General features: G+C 43.9%; 1 protein-coding gene across 1 annotated transcript in view; it reads left to right on the plus strand.

Moving 5' to 3' along the window:
* The window catches only part of USH2A (usherin), a 571,967-nt gene that overhangs the window by 423,363 nt on the left and 135,150 nt on the right, over positions 1-13,454 (plus strand). The window contains exon 48 of the mRNA XM_073338913.1: positions 10,254-10,422. Coding sequence (XP_073195014.1) covers positions 10,254-10,422 — 169 coding nt within the window. The remainder of the gene's footprint in view (positions 1-10,253; positions 10,423-13,454) is intronic.

Here is a 13,454-nt window from a genome sequence, read left to right on the forward strand (position 1 = left end):
GCATTTTCTATGTTTTAAATACATCTTTGTTAGTTTTATTTTTCTGCTATGGTGTTCATCATGGTACTAACTGAGCACCTCACAAACACTAATGCATTTAGCATCATAACTACCTTCTGAGGTAGTTATCCTCATATGACAAACAGGACACTTCATGTTTGTAAGCACTACTCTTATTTACTGAGTCCACTCCACCAGAGGCTGTATTACGTATTGTTTGCACTTTGGTAGTGCTCAAGACTTCTAGAAGATGCTGCTTCTTCTTCTTCTTCTTCTGGATTTGGTCCTATCGAGCTAGGTGCAGTACAAGCATTGGTAAGCATTTATGTGACAAAGTTCCTCCTCTGCCCTGATGGGTCCTGTGCTTTTTGGCAGATTTACTCATCTCAGAGGTTCACAGCAGCCCTCAGTTTGGCCGCTTCTTCTAGAGGCTCAAACCTGCCGGTCACTCAGCTAACATCATCACTGGCCAGCATGGGGGAAATGGAGAACAATCTCCGCAGTCTCTGTTGTCCCACCTAGTGGGTCGGGGACAGACCAGATCCCTTTCCAAATTAGACCTTCCCTTCTGGTGTTGCTCACAGACCAGATCAACGCCTCCTGTGTCCAATCAGGAGTTGGGAGGAACCTGGGCCCGCCCTCTACACTGGGTTCCAGCCCAGGGCCCTGCGGATAGCGACTGTCTAAGTCTCCTGTATCAGCTCCAAGACAGCTACAGCTGCAACTCCCTGGGCTACTTCCCCATGGCCTCCCCCCAGCACCTTCTTTATCCTCACCGCAGAATCTTCCTCCTGAAGCCTGATCACGCTTGTACTCCTCATTTCTCCAGCAGCACGCCTTCTCACTCCCTGCTCCTTGCACACCCTCCACTAACTGATGGGAGGTCCTTTTTAAACCAGGTGTCCTGATTAGCCTGCCTGCCATAATTGATTCTAGTATGTTCTTAATTGGCTCCAGGTGTCTTAATTAGCTTGCCTCTCTTAATTGGTTCTAGCAGGTTCCTGATTGCTCTAGGGCAGCCCCTGCTCTGGTCACTCAGGGAACAGAAAACTATTCATCCTGTGGCCAGTATATTTGCCTTCTACCAGATTCTTGTACCCCACTGGTCTGGGTCTGTCACATTTATTACTATTAGTGTGGAAGTAGAGCCCTGGGAATAATTTAAAATAGATGGTGACAGAGTGCTAGCAGCCTAGAGCTGACCCAGCATTCTGGTCACTAAGGTACTAACTATCCCTACCCCCTGGAGTGGATTTAAAGTGGGGGGAGGATGCATGCTTAATGGCTTGATTAGGCAGGAAACTGATAAGCTAATAGGTAAGTTCACCCTGGGATAAAAGACCGACAGCATGGCTGCAGCTGGCTTTGGCCAGATGACTTGGGGTGGAGGATTTGGGGCTATAAAATTGCAGTGTAGGCACTGGGGCTCGGGCTAGAGTTCTGACTCTGAAACCATGAGGGTGTGGGTCTGAGAGCCCAGGCTCCAACCCGAGCCCCCATGCCTACACTGCAATTTTTAGCTTTGGCTCTGGGACTCTCTGCCATGGGTATTGGTTTTTGTTTTTTTTCTTTCTAATCTCAGTGTCGACATACCCAATGACTGCAATCAGCTTTCAGCTGGGAACAGTTAAAGGACAGGGAGGAAAGTGCAAGGGAAGAAGGCTGGGAGGGGGGCACAGGAGACAGAATATCGAGAGGAGGAGATCTTTTCCTCTCCCTCCCCAGAGAGTGGGCTAAGCGGGAAGTTTATTTCTAATTGTATGTTCCTGCCCGAGGTTGTACTGGTGAACTGGTGGAGAGGACTCCCTAAATAACCCAGGGGGGCTTACAGACGTGGAAGTGCCCAGGCAGTTTGAGGTGGTCCAAAGGGGAAAGACTTCCATGTCACATAGACCTACATAAAAAATCCACTCAGTCATGCAGGTGACTTGATGAAAATATTGTCCCCCTATCTTCCCGATTGTGGATACCCCTCACAAGCCAGTGCTTGGCCTGCTGTAATACACATTGCCAACAGTCCCTAAGGGCCTGTGGGAATCACTGTGGGACACTCTATCACCACTTTATACGTTTGAATACCGCTGGGTGAAATTTTTCAGCTGGAAGTTTTTTTGAGAAAACAGGTTGATAAAAACTTTAATCGATTTACGTTGTTTCAGCAAATTATTTTAGTTAAAAAAAAAATAAAACCCAAACCAAACAACCCCTAAAAAAAAATCTGAAAAAGTCAAAACCTTTCATTTTGACATTTTCTAAAATAAACGTTTAGATTTTTCATGTTTTTAGAAATGTCCTTTTGTTTTATTTTTATTTTTTTAAGTTTTAAAATTGCCTGAAATCAAAATGAAATGTTTTGTTTGTTCTGAAACCTGAAATAAATTTTTCCCCAACTTTTTAATTGGCCAAAAATTCTGGACATTTTTGATTTTGGGTTGATTGAAAACAATTTTTTCCCATGATTTTTTTTACAACTGTCAGCAAACCAAAAAATCCATGATTAGCACATTTTGAATGTCTGACTAGGGGCATGTCCTGCCCATTTTGCTTCTGAAATGCAAATAACGCTCCCAACATATTGATGGTGTTCTGTTGCCTTCCTCTGAGCCAGGCATCCACATATAGTTTGGCCACTGATGGGAGAGCGAGACTGTGTGTGAACGTTTTGGGGGGACAATATCCACACGGACCTGTTGGGGCACAGCTAAGTCTGAATGGGCTCTGATTAAATGGGTAATGAGACTTGGAAGAAAACCTGTGGATTTTCAAATGCAGTTGTCACCATTGCTGTGCTACAGAATTCTTTCTATGGCACCCTCAGAGGCTACTGTGTTGAACCACATTTGGTTCTTTCTTTTTCCTCTCACCCTCCTTCAGGTGAAACTTGGTTACTTCAAACCCTCCCTCCTAAGCCAAAATCAGCTTCTCCCAACTCCTCTTGCTCCCTTTTTCATTAAGCTCAACTACTTCAGCCACCGCATGCCTCTTGAACCACATCTGCTTGCTCAAGAGCAATCATCTAACTTTGGTCACAGACACCCAATGCTGAGCTGCAGTCTTCTCTTTCCTTCTCCTTCCACTCCTTCTTTCTCCCGCTTTAACCAGTGGTAATTGGGGCAAACATTGGGAAAGTCACCTTTGAAATGTGTCATGGAGTCTCCCTCAAGCAAGCTGGCATTTCACTCATTTTATTAATTGTATATGTTATGCAAGAGACAATGGGCCTGATTTTCCTCTCACACCAGTTGTATCCTGGTGTAACTCCATTGACTTAAATGGGGTTATACTTGATTTGTGCAGGTATTAAGTGAGAGGACAATCAGTCCATTTGTATGTAATTAAATTGGAGATCCAGTGTTATGTGTTAACATTTTTCCTTATCTGTTGATCAAAGGGTGACATTTTGCAATATCAGTTTGGTTGTTATGGAACACTGGAACAAAGGGACTGTGTTCTTTTTACCTTATATACAAAATAAGAGTGTTAAAACACAATTCCACCCCCAACAAAGAAACCCACACTTCAGTAATAGGAATGCAATGTGTCAAATAATCTTTTACTCTGTGTGAATCACTGTTTAATTTTAAATCCATGCACAAGCAAAGGACCATGAATGAAGTAGTTTAAAGCCTCATCCAAAGCCTCCCATTGACTTCAATGGGCTTTGGATCAGGTCCTAAGTTTAGTCCTAGGTAATTTGTTCTGCACTTGTTGAATCTTGTAAACCTGTTTGAACTTATTCTAATAAAACTCCTTGGGGTGGCATTTCTTTCTTTCTTCATCAAAATATACTCTTGTGCCATCATCACAAGTGTGATGCTTGAGTACCAAAAACCATAAGAAGACAAGCTATACTGAAAAGCTGAGTGTCGAGCTCTGGCTTACAATACATTTGTGGACCTCATTTGTATAATCACATATGAAATGTACACTATGTGACAGTACCTCTTTTTCAGTCCCAGGATTGTTATGCCGGTGTTTTCAGTCTGCTGAAGTTCATAACGCTCTCTTGCCTAGGTGTCGTTACTAATGTATGTTTCCCACACAATCCTATTCACACTTGAAATCTTTAAAAGGACTTTAGCCAATTGAACAAACATCCTCTGGAGTCGGAGGAAGATATTCAAATTACTGGTGGAGTGTGGTACCACTCCACCCGGCAGCTAAGATACACGTCTGCATTGCCTGTGTAGCTATACCACCTGAACTGTCCTGCTGTTGCTATGTGCATCCTGAATTTAACCAAGCAAGCAATCAGAGACTGTCGCAATAAAAAAAATAATTAAAATAGTGGTGTATAAGGAAATAATTTCATTAAGCAATGGCTCATGAGTTTGAATAACAACAGTGGTCACAGTGTACAGTTCAGTGCCTAAAACGAGACTGAATGGAAGTGTTAATACAGCTGCAGTACTTTTATTTTCAGCAGCGACAAGCTACATAAATCTGCTGTTAATGAACTAATCAAACATAGCTCTGGCATTACTAGGAAGTGCAAGCTTGCCCCTTGACTCATCATAATTAATACATGAATGCCATTTATTCAAAACATTGTCAGGACTCATTTCTTTAAGAAGAACAGTTGCAAAAATACTGGTTTTATATCTAGCCTCCTGAAATAGCTCAACCTCACAGGCAGGACTCTCGGACAGCATTTAGACAGAATATAGAAGGCAGCATCGCAAGGCACATTCCATTCAGGCCACAAGCCTGTCAGCATTCACGTGAACATTAGCAGCAGTGTTGCAAAGTCCATTCTAGGTTCACTCAGGGCTTGGGCAAGATGCTCAGGTCAACATCTGCCCCCCAAAAAGAGGACAATACAGAAATATAGTAAGCTTTGGTCAATAACATCCCAAATGCAAATTCTTCAACTAGGGCAACGTACAGCACTGCAAACAGAATTATTACTCACAGGTTTTAAAATTCACATCTGTGTTAATTGTCCAAGGAAAGCAACAGCTTGGGAAGAGGAGTGAATGGCCTCATTGGACTCTCACCACAGCACCAGGTCCCCGTAATGTAACACCAGGAGATGCATTTTCAGTTCCTATGGTCTGGCCAATGGACAGCAGGGAACTTACACAGTACTGGGGACCAATTAACCAAAAAATAGCAGCATTTACTAATAGAAGAGATTTCTTTCCCCTATGAGGATGTCAAGGGTCAGTCATTGCTGCAGTGCTTACTCCACAAGCAGAAAACTGTTTTTAACAAGCTCATAGCTCATAAGAATTCCATCTAGTCTTTTGAGACTTGCCATTCTCATAGGTGGCTCTGGAGGTGTGTGTGTGTGATAAGATAGATAAACATGGCTGCTCCCTGCCTTACACAAGCGCATGCCTGAGCAACCAAGTGCTCACAGCTAGTAGCTTTGAAGGATGCCTGTAGTGAGCAAAGGGAACACGATCACCACCTGCTGTTCATAGAAAATACAGCCCAAGAGTGATTTACCACTATGTGTGTGATAGTAAGATTTTTACAAGTATCAATTTGCAAATGAATTAATGTAACAACAATCTTAAGTACATCGACTATAGCTAAGGACCTGTTGTCTAGTCTGTACATATGTCACAGCCTTCTGCAGGGTGGAATCTCAGACCTGGTCAAGTGTTTGGGCTCCTGTGTCTGATTACTGCAAGGATCTCAAATTGCTGGGCACCATTACAACATCCAGTATGTGCTGCCACACCTAAATATAAGAGGATGAGATAATAATAACCTTTAGCCATTACTTTCAATGCCTTTGCTGATTTGGTTTGTGACATAATCCTAACGCTACTTGAATACAATTTATTTTATGGGTTGATAATGCAAATTCTTTGAGCTTAATACCAATGCAAATAGTAACTAACTGTCTTGAGAGTGCTGCCAAAAAAGTGCTATTTCACAATTTACAGCTGGCTGCAGAGGACGTTATGGAACTACATAATAATAGTACCAAGTGCATCAATTGGTAACGCCAGATTAAAAATGTCCAGACGTATTTTAGCTCTGACTGGGGATTTTTTTGGGAAGCTCTGTGTGGGGTTTTGGAAGATCCTAACAGGAAGACTTGAGTTATTTTAAATAAGAGTGTGGAGCTAGTTACTGAGGCTCAGAGAACATAGCTGGTTATCTGACAGGGGATTTCCCAAGGGAGTTTAGTTGGGAAAGAAGAAACATTAATAATTATACTTTACACTTACATAGCACCTTCCATCCAAGGGTCTCAAAACACTTTACAATCAGTAATAAAGTGTGTCTTACAATACTTCTTTGAGGCATGTGGAGTGGCTGTGCCCAGTACACTCAAGGCATTATTTGAAGAAAGAACATCAACTGGACTATAAAATGGCTACTGCAGGATCCAGTGCTGGCTATTTCAAAGATGTGCAGTACTTCTAAGTCCAGGGGGACAATATATGGATCAAGTTCTCACTGCTTTTCATCCTGGGTGACAAGGAAACATTGACAAGCAACTGAAGCCTGTGAAAGAAACCAGAGAAACCAAATTAGGTAGATTACAAAGAGAAGCACCATCAGAAGAGACCGCCAGTGAGAAAGAGATAGAGAAGGGTTGAAGACTAGGTTTTAAGCCATCATTTACTTGGATAACTAGATTGTATACTGCCTCTGGTGTCCCAAGAGAAGTAATATGAAAAGAGGAACAGAGGATACCCTTAGGAAGTCTGAAGAATTTCTGATTCATGCAGTCTACATTGGGGCCAATGATACACATATTGGCTGATTTGATAGAGCCAAGGCTACTTTTAGGGACCTGGGAAGGTAGAGACACGGTAGCTAATCTTCTGGGTCCATCTGCCATCTGGTGACAAATGTGAGTGAAGAAGGAAGAAGAAAAGAAGTACTTGTGGCACCTTAGAGACTAACCAATTTATCTGAGCATAAGCTTTCGTGAGCTACATCCGATGAAGTGAGCTGTAGCTCACGAAAGCTTATGCTCAAATAAATTTGGTTAATCTCTAAGGTGCCACAAGTACTCCTTTTCTTTTTGTGAATACAGATTAACACGGCTGCTACTCTGAAAGAAGGAAGAGTGGCTTACTACTGACCAGACCTCATGCAGCTTTATTTTTAAGGAGTAGTAACCACAGGTCATTTAAGTACAACCCTGCACTGGGGTTGATGCAGAGCTTCACCTTCTCAGAGGAGCACTGTATGGCAGAAGGACTGTGCCTATCACAACGCTCCTTTATAAGGTGAACCCATTCTTTATAATGCTTTACCCATCTCTGTCCCCTTCAGGGCATTGTATGGTCCTGTGGTGAGAGAGAGATGGAGCCACTGCCTTTCTGCCTGGCTTTTTTGCAGATCATGGAAAGTCAGAGGCAGTGGTTCCTTGCTTTCTATATTCCTTTAATCTCACTGCACTGCACACCCCCATGAAAGCCAGATGGAATCTGGTGATCAGAAATTTACAAGGTAGTTGAGAATACAATTTATTTTCTTACATGAACAGTAAAAGGAAAGGTGTCATGTACACAAGATAGTAGCACAGAGTAGAGGGGAGTGGCAGCATGGATTGTGTGTTTCTTCCAGGAAGGATATACATAGTGTTGTGTAAATGTTATATCTACAAAAAGAAAAGGAGTACTTGTGGCACCTTAGAGACTAACCAATTTATTTGAGCATAAGCTTTCGTGGGCTACAGCTCACTTCCTCGGATGCATACTGTGGAAAGTGTAGAAGATCTTTTTATACAAACAAAGCATGAAAAAATACCTCCCCATAGTGGCCAGGATGGTGTTATCAGGAGATGAACACCATCCTGGCCACTATGGATATAGAAGCCCTCTACACCAACATTCCACACAAAGATAAACTACAAGCCGTCAAGAACACTATCCCCGATAATGTCACTGCTAACCTGGTGGCTGAACTTTGTGACTTTGTCCTTACCCATAACTATTTTACATTTGGGGACAATGTATACCTTGAAATCAGCGGCACTGCTATGGGTACCCGCAAGGCTCCACAGTATGCCAACATTTTTATGGCTGACTTAGAACAGCGCTTCCTCAGCTCTCGTTCTCTAATGCTCCTACTCTGCTTGCACTACATTGATGACATCTTCATCATCTGGACCCATGGAAAAGAAGCCCTTGAGGAATTCCACCATGATTTCAACAATTTCCATCCCACCATCAACCTCAGCCTGGTCCAGTCCACACAAGAGATCCCCTTCCTGGACACTACAGTCCTAATAAAAGATGGTCACATAAACACCACCCTATACTGGAAACCTACTGACCGCTATTCCTACCTACATGCCTCCAGCTTTCACCCTGACCACACCACACGATCCATTGTCTACAGCCAAGCTCTGCGATACAACTGCATTTGCTCCAACCCCTCAGACAGAGACAAACACCTACAAGATCTCTATCAAGCATTCTTACAGCTACAGTACCCACCTGTGGAAGTGAAGAAACAGATTGATAGAGCCAGAAGAGTTCCCAGAAGTCACCTACTACAGGACAGGCCTAACAAAGAAAATAACAGAACGCCACTAGCCGTCACCTTCAGCCCCCCACTAAAACCCCTCCAACGCATTATTAAGGATCTACAACCTATCCTGAAGGATGACTCAACACTCTCACAAATCTTGGGAGACAGGCCAGTCCTTGCCTACAGGCAGCCCCCCAACCTGAAGCAAATACTCACCAGCAACCACATACCACACAACAGAACCACTAACCCAGGAACCTATCCTTGCAACAAAGCCCGTTGCCAACTGTGCCCACATATCTATTCAGGGGACACCATCACAGGGCCTAATAACATCAGCCACACTATCAGAGGCTCGTTCACCTGCACATCCACCAATGTGATATATGCCATCATGTGCCAGCAATGCCCCTCTGCCATGTACATTGGTCAAACTGGACAGTCTCTACGTAAAAGAATAAATGGACACAGATCAGATGTCAAGAATTATAACATTCATAAACCAGTCGGAGAACACTTTAATCTCTCTGGTCACATGATTACAGACATGAAAGTTGCGATATTACAACAAAAAAACTTCAAATCCAGACTCCAGCGAGAGACTGCTGAATTGGAATTCAATTAACTTAGGCTTGAATAGAGACTGGGAGTGGCTAAGTCATTATGCAAGGTAACCTATTTCCCCTTGATTTTTAACTGTTACTCTGAAACCTGTTATATCTACGATTTTATTTTTATAAGTTCATACCACTTGGTCCATCACTCCTCAAATAATTCAGCTGTTAATCTAGGGAGTAAGTCATTCCACTTCTCTTAATTATTTAATGTTGTCAATCAGTAATGAATTTAAAGGAACTAGACAAACAAAAGCTCCTTTTGAACAGATAGAAACATTCTTTTCTTTTCTTTCTTTCTCTGTTGTTGTGATGAGCTGAATTAGAAAAGAAAGGAATGATAGCTATTAAACACTTGTGCTGTACTGCTAACTGCATTTTCCTTCTAGCCACAAGAGGCAGCCGTTCTAACTAATATAGCTGCACTGAACAGGTTCTGAGGTTACATTTCACTATGATTCTCCCAACTGTGCTATATGATTTGTTATGTATACAGGATGTCGGTCTATCTGCACAGGAGTAAGCATACAAATAATTATTTGATTGTTCAAGCGTATAATTTCCTCTACGGTATCTGGAGAGAAGACCACAGTTAAAAGGCCTTTTCAAAATTCATTTCCATGTAAATTTTATTTTGAAAAAAGTATATAAATTATATTCTCTTGAGATCATGTTTTCTGAAGACTTGTGGTAATAAATAAGTGATCATATGCTATAAGAAGAAAACTACTTATTTTAATGTGAAAAGGAAACTCAAGAGCTCATATTGGGAAGTCCTGTTTTTCTTAGTTGTAAGGTTTTTAGATCAGATGTCTCATCAAAATAAAAATTGAATATGGGAAGGTGAGAGCAGATTGTATCTATCTATGGAAATCTACTCCATACTGAGAGACTCAAACATGCTAGGCATCATGTGAAGACAATTCATATTAATGGAGTATTTTATTAAGGTGCAGCATGGTCGAAGGCCACAAAATAGCAGCATTCTGTCAGATGAACAGTAGTTTATTGAAGTCTAATAATGCTAGAGGGCACAGGATTTTAGCCGTGTTGCATTTTGTTTGTCTTCATTCTTATTAACATCAGAGCTAGGATTTATTGTACACATTTTTCATATACATTGTTTTGTCAGCGAGTGCATTATGTTTTGTTTAACAGATATTGGCTTTCTATTTTTTAAACTACTTTTAGGTGTGTTGTAATGGGATTCTGCACAACAATAAACCTGGCTTCCAGTGCTGTGAGGACAAGTACATTCCATTTATTCTTAATTCATTGGGGGTTTGCTGCGGTGGTCAGATACACGCTGTGCAACCGAAGTATCAGTGCTGTGGTGGCTATTACACCAGGGTATTAGCAGGTAAGAGGCAACTTCTTTCAAGCATTTGAAAGAAATAAAATTGCACAGTAGAGTTGGTGTACTTCTTAAACCAAGGAAGGTGAATAAATATTAATATGTTCAGCATTTATAGAGGTTTTTGGTGTCATTTATGGATGAGCAAGGGTTCTGTGCTGACATAGAATGGGCAATGAGAAACTGTCTTGATACTGCTGCCTAAACACAGTGCACTCCACTTACACAGGAAATGCCTAACTGATAAATCTTCCTAATTGAGTCAGTTCCCAGACGAATTTAACATGAATGATACTTAACAGCACCAACTGCTGCTTAATGGGGAGGGCAGTTCTGCTTAATAGGGACGCTGTCAGGCAATTGCGTGGTGCTATGTCTTTTGTGTGACTTAATCCTGTGTTGGTCTGCCTGCCTGCTCCTGTAGCAAGGGCTTGTACTCCCTCCATACCTGTGATACATACAGAGAAGTGTGGATAGCTTCACCATTACCCAGTGATGAGCTGCCAAAATCTTAATAACGGGTTTCCCCCTCACCCCACGAGGGGGTCGTTGCCCACCCCCGCCACCCGGGACTCCTGCCCTGTCCAACCCCCCCATGTTCCTTGACGCCCCCCCCCAGAACCCCTGCCCCATCCACCCCCCTCCCCTGTCCCCTGACTGCCCCCAGAACCGGGCAGGAAGGTCTCGTGGGCCACCGTAGTGGGTGCCCACCCCACCCCTAAGAGCCAGAGGCACTTCGGGGGGGGCGAGGTGGGGAGTCCCGGTGGTGCTTACCTGGGGCAGCTCCGAGGAAGCCTCTGGTGGGTCCCTCTGGCTCCTAGGGGCAGGGGAGTGTAGCTAGGGGGGAGCAGGGGGAGTGGCCGCTCCCCCATTGATCACATCAAAAGTGGCGCCTTAGGCACCAACTCCCTGGGTGCTCTGGGGCTGGAGCACCCACGGGGAAAATTTGATGGGTGCAGAGCACCCACCGGCAGCTCCCCTCCCCGTGCCCGGCCCCAGCTCACCTCACCTCCGCTCCGCCTCCTCCCCTGAACGCACCACCCCGCTCTGCTTCTCCGTGCCTTCCCCCCACCGGCTTCCCGCGAATCAGCTGTTCAGCGGAAAGCCGGGGAGGGCTGAGAAGCAGGCCGCAGCTTCCTGCTCAGGCCAAGGGTGGCGGAGGTGAGCTGGGGCGGGGAGCGGTTCCCCTGCGCCACCCCTTCCCCCCCCCCCCGGGTTACCTGCTGCGGCGCGGGTGGCCCTCCTCGTGCCCACCCCCTGCCCGAGCTCAGCTCCACTCTGCCTCCCTGGGCCTGAGTGGGAAGCCACGGCTTGCTTCTCAGCCCACTCCAGCTTCCTGCGCAAACAGCTGATTAGCGGGAAGCAGGGGGGGCTGGAGAAGCAGAGCAGGGTGGTGCGTTCAGGGGAGGAAGCGGAGTGGTGGTGAGCTGGGGCCGGGGTGGGGGGCACGGAGAAGCGGGGAGGGCAGCGCATTCAGGGGAGGAGGCGGAGGCGGAGTGGAGGTGAGCTGGGGCCGGGGGTGGGGCGGGGAGCTGCTGGTAGGTGCTCTGCACACACCAAATTTTCCCCTTGGGTGCTCCAGGGCTGGGGCACCCGTGGAGTCGGCGCCTAGGGTGCCACTTTTGGCCGGTTAAATTTAGAAGCCCTTTTAGAACCGGTTGTCCCTCGCGGAACAACCGGTTCTAAAAGGGCTTCTAAATTTAACAACCGGTTCTAGCTCACCATTTGCCACTACCTGTTTCTGTCTGCTCTTTCTATTGCAACTATATATGTTGGATGGCAAGCTCAACATTTCTCAGATGCTCCTTGTGTTAATACTGCTGCAGCTGAGTCCCTCTCCAAATGCAGGGTACGTCATCATCTTTTTTAATCCATGGGACTGTTCAGTAACATGATGGTCTCTGCAGATTCCTGGACAGCACCATTACTGTCAAAATGGTGTAGGGTTTTCTTCGTAAGGAATTCCTACTCATGGTGCATATAAACAGAACACTACTGTATTAAAAAAAAAAAGATTCTCAGGTGAAACACATGACAAGTTACAGGTAACTTCTGTAACGTAACCATTACTTTTAAAAAGTGCCTTTGTTTTTAGTTTTCAGGAAATAAATGTTTTTGGTAAAAATTTCACATTCTACTTCACATTGAAGAGTTCCAGTTATCCATTTCAAATTACATTTTAAATTTAACATTTAAAATATCACTTACTTACTAGTAAACACTATTGGGTTATATAGTGAGGGGATAAAGAGAGAACATTAAATATTTCTTGTTGCTCCTGACTGCTATATCTTAGGTCTCCAGCTCATTGGTTGGTTGATTTGATTTATATTGTGCACGCATCATCCTTATCTTTAGGCACCTACTACAAATTTGAAAATAATGAAAAAGAAAACTTGACAGACAAACTGATAAAATATCAGTACTACATAAACTCCACCCCTGCAAAAAGGAAAGGAACAGTCCCCACTTAACCCAACTCCTCAGAAAAAGCTTGAGTAAAGAGGCTCTCCAGCGTGCTCAAACTCTTTTGTGACATGCTTTGACCCATTTACAACAAACACACGAGAGTTCTGTGCACACACCAGCTTCTTCGACAACACAGCCCTATTGCCTCATTGTGTTTGCATGTGTGCAATCTAGGAAAATCTGGGAAGCTGCCCCATAGTGCCTCTTTTGTGGAGAGAGGCTCTGATCCTGCATCATTAAAGGCAATACAAGCTTTGCCAGTGACTTCAATGAGCATAGGTTTGAGCCAGAGAACATGGTACAAAGTGGCACCAGAAATATATGAGGCCACGCACTCCGGAATGTTATGTGCTGATACAAACCATCATTAGAGTCAACCATATTGCTAATTGGTTACCACATCAGTTTAAAATTATAGTGTAGCTGAAACCTATAGAAAAATAAATACCATAAATACCATCTGGAACCTCAGATGAGAACTCCCTAAACTCTAGACTTGTTGACTTTACAGACCATCCACTTCAAGCACTCAGATGATCTCACTGTTAGGTAGAGTGATGGGTAGAGAG

Source organism: Lepidochelys kempii, chromosome 3 (genome assembly GCF_965140265.1).
Source record: "Lepidochelys kempii isolate rLepKem1 chromosome 3, rLepKem1.hap2, whole genome shotgun sequence".
NCBI classification, from domain to species: Eukaryota; Metazoa; Chordata; order Testudines; family Cheloniidae; genus Lepidochelys; species Lepidochelys kempii.